General features: G+C 39.5%; 1 protein-coding gene across 1 annotated transcript in view; it reads right to left on the bottom strand.

Annotated features, from left to right (window-relative positions):
• Positions 1-106: 106 nt before the first annotated feature.
• The window catches only part of ARID1B (AT rich interactive domain 1B (SWI1-like)), a gene marked incomplete at its 5' end in the record, with an annotated part of 33,942 nt that continues 23,184 nt past the window's right edge, over positions 107-10,864 (bottom strand). Inside the window, 4 exons of the mRNA XM_010141644.1 lie at positions 107-3,201; positions 5,219-5,349; positions 6,175-6,964; positions 10,195-10,291. Of these exons, the coding sequence (XP_010139946.1) occupies positions 1,489-3,201; positions 5,219-5,349; positions 6,175-6,964; positions 10,195-10,291 (2,731 nt within the window). The remainder of the gene's footprint in view (positions 3,202-5,218; positions 5,350-6,174; positions 6,965-10,194; positions 10,292-10,864) is intronic.

Raw genomic sequence — 10,864 nt, 5'->3', positions numbered from 1 at the left:
GGGAAAGAGAATAATCATTATTGCTCTTTCTTCTAATTCGTTTGCTTTCCAATATCCCACACTGCAACTAGAACATTATTCAAGAACACCCATCACAGTGCTTAACAAGATTTAATGTACATTTATTCTTAACATGTGGAACATATAAAGATTTTATACTGAATAAATGAAATTCATTAAGCCAGAGGAAAAGGAGGAATTTACATCAAGTTTTTTTCTTTTTTAACTACATTATCTTGAAATACAAATGCAGATTCTTGTCACTGAAAAATCTTTGAAGTTGTGTTTCTTCCTTTTTTTTTTTCCTGTATATGTTTTTTTTGTCTGTAGACTGGTAACCATTTTCTTAAATCAATCCATACGTAACCATTTCCACACCTCAATTTGTAAAGCAAATTGTGATCGGCTGCTCTCCCGAAATAGAGCATGACTTTATACATACAGAAACTTGTACATTACCCTCAGTTGTTGGTTTTCTGTTGGGTTTTTTCTTTTTTCTTTTTTTTTTAATTATTTTTTGGAGATATGGCCCAAATGAAAGAAAAAAAAATTCTACTATCACTTTGTAGATACCACATCATGAAAAAGAAACTAAAAACTTTGTACTAAAAAAAAAAAAAATGAGGGTATGTTTAATGTACAACTTCTATATACATCACGGCCCTTAGGCAATAAAAAAATATTTTAAAAAATGATTAAAGGAATTGTGAAGAACTGTCATTGTGGAAGGTCAAAAAAACAGATGTAGACGAGACAGTTCTGGTGAGGAAGCAATTGATGTTTATCATCAGGTTTTGTTTAAAAATCTTTTAACTTGACTTTTTTTTGTTTTGTTTTGCTCCTAGCCTAATGTAACCACTTCTCCTGAGGAGAAACCAGTATCGTTTTGTATTCTGACTAACGACTGACACCCTCCTTGATCCCCTACACCTACATCACTAGAATCTTCTATTGCACAGAGCTTTGGGTGATGGTATACAAGGGTTTTTTTTTTTTTATTGTTTTTTCCTTATTTGAAAAAATAAAACACACAGGAACTTGGTATGTTGGTTATTTTTCACCTTTTTGTTTCAAAGTGGTGAGATTTTTTTTTCCATCGTACAATGGTTTGCCATAACATTTTTTTTTAAAAAGTCACTAGTTCGCTTCCCAAAAAATATGCAATACAAACATGGAAAAGAACATTGAAAAGGATAATCTATGGAAAAAAAAGTGTGACCTTTGAATGTACTAGACAGCAACTTTGGTTAAAAAAAATAAAATAAAAAGATGTACTTATACACATAGACAGCAAATATTAATTTCATAACTGTTCAAATTAATAATTTCTTTAATTCCCAATTGGTAAATAGTGAATGGGGCAGAGGAGCAAAGATTCTTTTTTTTTTTTTTTTCCTTCTTCCTACGTTGGATAAACAAGAACAGAAAACAGCCAGTTATATGTGACCCTCTAATCTCCACTCACACATGCTTGGCTTCTCACTTATGTCATAACTGCCCAATCTGAAATAGTACATCACAGATGACAGATGCAACCAGAGAGTTCAGGACAGCAGATATTGAGATATCCAGCAAACGACCCTCGTGCAAAAGGAATTCTGAGCGGTTCTCGTCCACTCTAGCCATGGCCAGCAAGGCCTTGGCTGCCCTGCACATCATGTCTACGCTAGGTGGCTCCAGAGGTGGAGGCTGCATGTGCATGAGGTTATGCTGGCTCTGCTGGTACTGGGCCATAGTGACCCCATCCTCCAGGAAGCTTATCAAGTTTCCGATGCTTCCCTTCTGCACAGCTATTGCCCTTGCTGCTAATGTGTCCCCCTGGGCAAGGTTCGATAAGAGCGCCATGGACATTTCTCGGCAGACCGGGTTTTTGCGGTCCCCAACGTACCTAACTAAAGTAGCGTAGAGTTTCTCCTGACGACTGAATGGGGGGGTGGCCAAGATAAGGTCCACATTATTGTCCTGGATACTGAGCTTACACAGGGTCTCCAGCACAAGTCTCTGAGGCGAAAGAACTGAGTTGGGCCCCACGGTTGGAAAAGGATCCTGTGCCTCTGCCGACGGGCACACCATCCAGTGCAGCAAGCCATCCAAAATTGGCAAACAGATGCTTTCTGTGTAAGCAGACAAGTCTAGCTGCCCAGAAATGTTGGCTAATGTGACCAATGTATTATCCCTCAAGACCTCGAGGCAGTCCCACCACCACTCATCCTTGCTGCAGGCCACCCCTTTGTCCTCCTCTTCCTCTTTCTCATAAGTCTGCGGCGCTCGCTTTCTTTCTGGATGCTCATGGTGAAGAAGGATCAACTTTCCCAGGATCAGCACCAAGCCTGGATGTTTGGACATTTCGGTGTCATTGCCAGGCACAAAAGACAAGCTACGGACAATATTTGACACACAGATGCAGCGTTTGGCCAAGGAGTCTTGCCAGTGAGTTATGGTGCATAGAGGAGTCTCATCCCGGCTCCTTGGCTCATCCTCTAGCAGTTTAATATTCCGGTGGCTTTTGGCTTGATGGATCCCAAAGGGAAATTTACTGCTCTCTGTTTGGGAACCAGAGTTTGAGTCTTCAGGCAATGCTCCTGGCCGAGCTGAGAGGACATCATCAATGGTTGCTGTTATACTTTTTTCTTGTTGTTCCTCACATTCACCTTTCCCCTCGAGGTCCTTCTTTTTGCTTGGAGAGTTCAAGGGAGGAGGGGCTTTCCGGCGTGGAGGAATCTCCATCTTGCTTTCAAAGTGAGTCTGGATATGCTCAGTTGTGTCACCACCACCAAGCTGCCAGTGGAGAAGTCCACTATCAAATTCCTGAACGCGTCCCAGTTTGTCAGATCGATCAACAACAAACAGATTATTTTTCTTTACAATCTTTATTGGCAGCTTGTCAAATTTACTGGCTTGTTTTGGCCTCTCACTTGGATCAGCAATGGCACCAGGAGTGGAAAAAACAATGCTCTTTTCTTCTCCTTCTACCTTTTCATCCTCCCCCTCCTCCTCATCTTCATCAAAATAGTCAATACATTCGTCGTTCTCCTCTTTTCCAGTATCCTCTGCCAAGGACTGGCTATCATCTTTCTTGGCTGCTTTGTGATCAAGTGCTTTGTGGCCTGGATCTCCCACTTCATATTCCATAAGGATTCCAAAAATGTCAATCAGGCATTTTCTAAAATACTCTACTAAAAGCTCAAGAAATCCAGACAACTGAGGGGAGAAGAAAGAACATAAAAGTCAGATAAATATTTTTGTCTGCATGGAATTTTATTAGGAACACTGATGCACGTATCTCTGAGTATTTCCTTCCTTCTGCTGTGGACTTGTGGCTAGGTCCTGTGTGGCAGAAATTACTTCAAGGGAAATACCTCTAGTGTCTGTCCAAACAGTATATAATGACAAACTATAATGGCTCTATTTGCTTAAACTGTAACAGCTATGAAAAGAACAGACCTTTATTCACATGTCTCTTAAGCTACAGCAGACATCAAGCCTAGCTGTTCTGTCCCCTTGGGAGTGCCTAGTATTCTTCATTTTCTGTACACAAGCCTGAAGGCTCTAACTCACTTAGTTTTCCTGATTTGTACTTTTATTAGATGCCTGAAGTTCACAATTCTTCCTCTCCTCCTTTGTCTCTCAGTCTCCAAAACCAACTCTTCCATAGGAATCTGCAGTTCAGGGTCTAGATTCTGACATCCTACATTAGTATCCCATCTCTATTTGAATGGTTCCATTTTTGCCAGGCAATATTTAAAAATTGTTATTGGAGCCTGGTGCTGTAAGTCACCCTTCAGAAGCAGTTTTCATTTAGTTTTAATCCTCTTAATTAACTTGTAATCACTTTTTTATGGAAAGGCAGTAGCTGGACTTGGTATTAATTTACCCTCAGTGGCTTTATTATTAAAAATTCTTTGCTGCTATGATGTATTCAGCCTGATTGTCTGGCTTTTCTTTTTTTTTTTTTAATCATGGGCTAATGGGTTTTCAGGAAAATGTATCCTTTTGGTATCCTTTTGTCCATTCTGTAGTTTCTTACGATTGCCACACCCTTGAAGAATTAAGAACTAACTGATGCTTATGACCTGCAGGTATTATCAGTCATATGCAGTCCTGTCAGCCATTGGAAATAGAGGCCAAGGCAAAAGTAACAAAAAAATTTAGGGATTTAAAATATGCCTGGTACTCTCTGCAGCTTGCACAGGGTGCATTAATGCAACTTCTAATAGAATTTAGAGGAGATTCACCTCACTTAACTTCAAACACCCGCAACAGTTAGACACCTAATTGTCTAGATTCCTTTTATAACCAATGGTCTTTTACAGGCCATTTCTAGGGTCTGATTCATCTGACCTATTTTAGATCTCTACTTCAGGATGAGATGAATCATGCTATAGATATCCCTAGTTCTAAAGTTAGGTGGGATGAAATGTACCATTTGTATCTGTATTTAAAATAAAAAAGGTAATTATATTTAAAAAAATCATGAGTTACACTATTAGTAACCAAGGAATGAATGGAGCAGAGAAACTGAATATTTAATCTGTACAAATTTTAGATGATGTGCATTATCAGCATACCATCTATTACTACCACTTAATGGGCCAATGGTTAGAGCAGGCTGCTGGGAGATAGTGAGGCAAAAGCACACACTATTAAATCCTGCGTTACTTGCATCCTGTGGTCAGACAGAGCATTTTAGCCTTTAAATTGTCAGTCTGGTATTTCTGTGCAAACTTAATTTACTGGAAGAAGAAACCAAACAGAAAATAAGCAATTAAAAAAACCTGACAGCCAAGCATAGAACTACTGAATAAGACAAGCAGTCAACAAAAGACAGCTTCAAATCCATTTAATATAGTTTTGCAAAGCCTTTTATGGAAACACAAGTTAAGCACAGTAACTAACATATTGCTGTTTTCTGGGATTGTCCTTGTACTATCATGAGTGTGAATTTACACATTAGTCTTCCGTCAGTGCTAAAATTCTTATATTGCTACATGCTCCTTTCCACAAGAGGTCATCTTTCAGGCTTATTATTTCCCCTTATTGTTTGACCTAAAGCTATCTTGTGTTGCCTACTGTTACCAATCATAAAAAAGGGAAGTTTCACAATATTCAAGTTTATGTTAATTGCAATTAATTTTAAAAGACTTCTGCATTTTTGTAGGTATTTTATTTCTGTTTTCTTTCCTTAGAAAGTTGAGAAATATACCGCTTTCCCACTTACCTGAGAGAGGTTGAAAGTAGCAACAGTGCTGTCATCATACAGAAGAATATTAATAGTGTCTAGCGCCCAGGTACTTTCAGCCAAAAGACCAGATTTAAGAGACATCATCACTCTCCAGGCCTCAGGAGTTACTGGAGAAAGAAAGGAGGAGGAGTAAAACAGTATTAGTGTATCCTAATGAGCTCTGAAAGATTAAGCTGTGACATTCTGAGGATGCATAATGTAAATGAAATCGTTACTAAAACACTGGTTAAGATCTTGCTTTCACCACTTAGTCCTGTTCATTTTTTTCTGTAACCGCTGCACAGCCTTAATACTGGAGAATATATTAACAGGTCCATTCTTCCTGACTTTGCTGAAGCTGAATGAATCGTACAAACTTAGAGAAGTTGACTACACCAAATAATAGGTAAATAAAGGTAGAATACTCTGTCAGGAATGTGAGAACTTGAAGTATGGGATCTTGAATGTATGAAAGGTAGCAGGAATTCGAGGTATGATACTTCTGAAAGAATAGGGAGCAAAACAAACATGACAAATAATACAGAATGATTATATGCCATTCCAAGGAGGCAGAGACTGTGACTACACAGCAGAATTCCATAGGCTTCCATGGAACAAAAACACAGAAAGCTTTGCTCAACTACATGTTGTATTGGTGATTTAACAGACATTCTGAAGGACCTTTCAACATACATCATTCGGAAATCTGAGGCAAGCTTCATTTTTAATGCATTTCTGGAGACCTTAGGTCTCCATATAAAATACTGTTTTCAGTTCATGTCAGATTGTCTGGATCAGTTTTATCTATCCTCCTCACTGATGCATACGTCATTACTTTTTTATTGAAGACAATCAAATGGAAGTTAATAAAGTTAACTATTTGTCAAAATAGTCTTGAAATGTAAAAGAAAACCCAAATCAAAGTCAGTATTTGGCTTTGTTTTGATGCTTACCAATATCTTTTGAGGTAATCTTTCGTCTTGGTTTTAAGACTGGTTGGGATGCTTCTACAGAGCCTGGGGGGAAGGTAATTTCTCGCCTAATCGGTGGTGGTTGAGGTGGAGGTCCTGTGACCTGTGACACTGGAACTGTAGGTATAACCTTTTGCATCTTCATGGAGGGTAGGAAAGGAGACTTGCTTGGAGACATACGGTTTTCCAAAGAGCGCTGGAAGGATGCTGGACTTGGAGCTCTAGAGATGTGGTTTGGCATAGAGGGTGGCGTCTGGTAGGATGACTGAGGAGGTCTAGTGATAGGCTGCATGGAGGCTGAGGATGACATATAAGAAGGCTGACGCTGGTTGACATGAGAAGGCCACTGACTCTCGTGGTTTATCCTCTGGTCAGGTACCATCATATCATCAGTGCGATTCATCCCTGGATACGGTGGGGCCTGTGCAGGGCCTCCTGGACCTTGCCTATTCTGGTAAGGATAAGGCATATCATTTCGTGTTGGCCACATGTTCTGCTGAGGACCTTCGCTGGAGGATGATGACTGCATGGGGCCACCAATCATCTGAGGAGGTATTCCATGCTGCTGCATTTGTCCTGGGCCCTGCATCCTCTCCCTGTTATATGGATATGGATACTGTCCCTGCATGGGCCTCCTGTCAGGCCCCGTGTAAGCGTTGCTGTACTGGTTATACATTTCCTGTTGCTGGTTGCCATACTGCATGTTATACATATCCCCTTCATGGCGTTTGGCTGGAGGCCCATACATGCCATCCATGTGTCGCTTATAGTTCTGAAAAAAAAATTTGTAAAGAAGATGATATGTCACTTTCACTGCACACACTATACAAATATACTGGCTGAATGCTCATTCATCTTAAAATGCTGAAGGTGCTTTGTTCTAGAGGGATTGTGCTGATTCCAGAGTCAGGCACGCAGTGCTATGGTTAGGCTTCATCTAGTGCTTTCTTTTCAAACCTCTGTTTTGCTGCGCTTACTACTTAATGTTAAAAGGAAACTTTTCCTTGGGCTAAATTTTCTTATGCTTGCTCCTGTTTTGTCCCCTTCCCTTTCCTATCTGTCAGATTAAATTCCACTGGTCATTTCAGACATGCATGAAAAGGCAAGGGTCCTCACCAACAAAAATATTTTCACTTTTTTATGCTTATCTACTAAGAAAAAAACCTTAAAACATTCTAAACCACTCAACAATCTTTTCAAGAGACAAGCACTGAATAAACTCTTAAAATAACATGACACGCTGCAAACATGCACGTCTGAAACACTGAATATTACAATAAGGCATAGCTTGAACACAGTGAATTTATTTGTAGGAGAAAACATTCTGCTGCATTTGCTACTCTGTGTAATTCCCAGGGACAAAGTCCTGTTTGGGCATCTATCTCTCTGCCCAAATCATCCTAATCACATTTAATTTACTACGAGATTATTACAACAAATGGTCACATTCAAACGTTCTGTTCTAGTACATGCAGGTTCTTACCCTGCTGATCAGTAATGAATTAATCAATGTAACCAACAGCTGCCACCTATGGTTTAGTCCCTCTTTGTTTTTTGCCCTCGCAAGTGGGGAACATTGTGTGAGGTAAGCTGTTTTACCTTGGAGGGAGCTGAGTTGTTTTTACATCATTCAAGCTATATATTTATGTTTAAGATGGCAGAACAAAAAAAAAAAAAAAAAGACATGTTGCAGTTTGAGCGGAAGGAGGTAAGGTTTGCAGTGGTCCTTAGTTCCTGTGGGAGTTTGTTCCACAGTTCAAACCATAGTTAATGCTCTGAAGCAAAGAATGTGAATTAAATGGGTGATTTTTGAATATATGATCTATGGCAAATTCAAAGTTATGGCTCCCCCAGAAACTGTAGCTCACTGACATTGCACAGTGTATACTTACATACTTGAGTTAAGATCAGATAAAATTCTGTATGTATTCAATACAGGTCAGTTAAAACAGCTCTGGGATTCATAAACTCATCTTCCAACTTTGGCGCACATAAAACCACAACTACTGTACTGCATGAAAGTATACATTTTAAAAACTTGATGTAGAGCTGTCTTGCTATCTGAGAAATACCTATTTTCAGCCTTACATAAACTACTTGCTGCACTAAATTCCACCCTTGGGGCCAATTTATACATTAAGAACTGGCATGGCAGTTGCCACACCTAGAAAGGTGGTGTTTGTTTTGCCACAACAACTCAGAGCACTTAAAGTAGCCACTTGGGAACGAAGGTCGTGCCTTTCTAAAAGCAGTTCAGCGCTCTCGTACATGTAGTGGCAACACGCCTAACAGTACCCCTGCTAAGGACAGCGATGCACTGGGACGCCCCCTCCTGTATAAAAGTTCGGCAGGAGACTGAGACTGCACAATGTGTGTCTTTCTCCACTGGGGATGTGGAATTCTGAGACCTCACAGAAGACAAAAAGACACCAACACAGGTCACCTGCTGCGTAACAGTTCTCGGGGTAGGAGCATTCCTACAGGAATTGAAAAACCTGGCTCAGAGGGCTTCATTAGATGCAGGCATTCATGCTCCAAGCACCTCCTTCCCAGGGTATTCCCTAGCTTTCAGGTTTGAAAGGGCTGTTTTTCACATTCTTCCTGTACCACTATAGAGTGAGATCTTGGGAACTCAGAATAAGCTAGTGGCAACCTAATCTCCAGCTAAATGAAGAAGTGGAATCTTCTGGAAGTGGGAGGGAGAGGATGAGGCCTGCCAAGATCCCTGCCCTTCATTCTTCACTGCTTTTTTGCATATTTGCATTTTGCATTCAAGAGTCATTCAAAGCATATAAACAGCACTAAGGACAGGACCAAATAGATTTTTACAAATTCTAGCTGTCTCCTTGCTTAAACATGTAGTTAATATGTTCCCTGTATACAGTAGTACAGAATATCACAAACTGTTTTGTTACGTATCTTTGCAATTTCCCCACTAAATCATCTAGCCTGCCAGCATAGGCTCGTCATAAAGAACAACAAAACAGTTTTTTGATTATGCTATTTTGGAGATGTTATGAACCAAAGAGATAAGCATGAAATTCTGAAATTAAAATTTATATACATTTTCAGTACAACCTTTAGTGCAACCTAAAAATCTCCTTTTAGGTTTCCCTTCCCACATTTGCTAGTAAAACTCTATCCCAATCTGAAAAGGGCTATCTGAAACTGGCTGAAAACTAGCTTACATTTTAATTTCTATATTATAAGGAAATGCTTTCTATTTTGGAAGTTAACTTCAACTTTTATTATTGTATGACTAGAACTGAATTAATAATACACAGCGTGAAATTCTGATGCTGTTGAAGTCAGTGTAGTTTTGCTATTGACTTGTAAGATGGGATTTTGACCACAAGGTATTAATGATACGCCTAAGAAGAAAGTCTTATTAATTAATATATTTTTTATTTTCAAAGTTATTACATGGGGAGACTGGAATGTACAAATGTTTAAACTATTTTTAACACTACTAATGTTCTCTCTCATGTATTTGGACTGTATTATTCCTGGAGATAACATGTCGGGAATACGTCATCTGTATTAAAGGTAGGTATCCAACCACAGCATTCTAAATAATTAAGAGTGCTGCACATTCTATTTTGTTCCAGTTTTCTGCTGGGTTCACTTGGCTGCATGACATTAAGGCCCTTCAACCTGCCAGCAAAGCAGTTTTCCTATTTGTTTCTGGAATTGACGCAGCATCACTTTACGTATTAAACTCTCCCAGTCTGCTGGTTATTAACTTGGGACAATCACTTGATACACATCCAAAGCTACAGAACATCTGTTAAAATTTACACTCTTCCAGTGTAATGAACACATTTTCCTATAGCTGCACATACACCGCTTATCCATATGGGCTGTGACTTCGGCCTGTGACTACAGCACTCCTCTGTGCCAAAACACATAAACTCTATAAGCAAATTTTTTAATGTATACAGAATTTTGGGGTGCCATTTATTAAATAAATGTTACAAATATAGCTGTTTTCCCCTCTCCTACCTGCTGCTGTGGATACATTCCAGGCTGATGTCCTCCATATGGTGGCTGTCCTGAGGGAGGTCCTTGTCCTGGATACTGCTGCCCATATGGTTCATGCCTAAAATGAAGCATTCAAATCAACACTTAGAGCTGCTGGAATTTCCAAGTCACCAGGAAGAGCAAAGTACTCTGATGATTTTGCACCTGGAAGATATTTGCCATTTGGAAGCAAGGCGAAGGTACAGTGTGGTATGGTTCTGAGCCAGATGTAGTAACCTCTGCTGGAGCTGGTAGTGGAAGGAAGGAGATAAAGCAGAGAGAAGAAAGGAGGAGCAGTGAAGATGCAGCAGAGAGATTTAGAAGTAGCAGTTAGGAATAGAAATGGGGTATGGTCAGCAAAGAGGTAAGAAAGGCACCTGCAGCCACTGGGAACCCGTCTTAGGTGGAAAAGTATCCGATGTACAGATACAAAGGCTGCAAGTCAAAATTCTTGTGTTTTAACAAGTCAGTCTCCAAGCAAGCTATTTTCTGGATTATTTAAGAATATTATCAATAATTAACAGCTGATTTAAAGTGAAATCATGATTTTGGTCTGATGGTAGTGGCAGAAAGGGAGTAGAAATTTCATTACAATATGTAACATTTAAATACAACATTACTGAGTAAAACCAGTTCCTCATAATTTTGCTGA

This window comes from Buceros rhinoceros, unplaced genomic scaffold (genome assembly GCF_000710305.1).
Source record: "Buceros rhinoceros silvestris isolate BGI_N320 unplaced genomic scaffold, ASM71030v1 scaffold30848, whole genome shotgun sequence".
Lineage (NCBI taxonomy): Eukaryota > Metazoa > Chordata > Aves > Bucerotiformes > Bucerotidae > Buceros > Buceros rhinoceros.
This window is presented reverse-complemented; position numbering and strand designations above follow the sequence as displayed.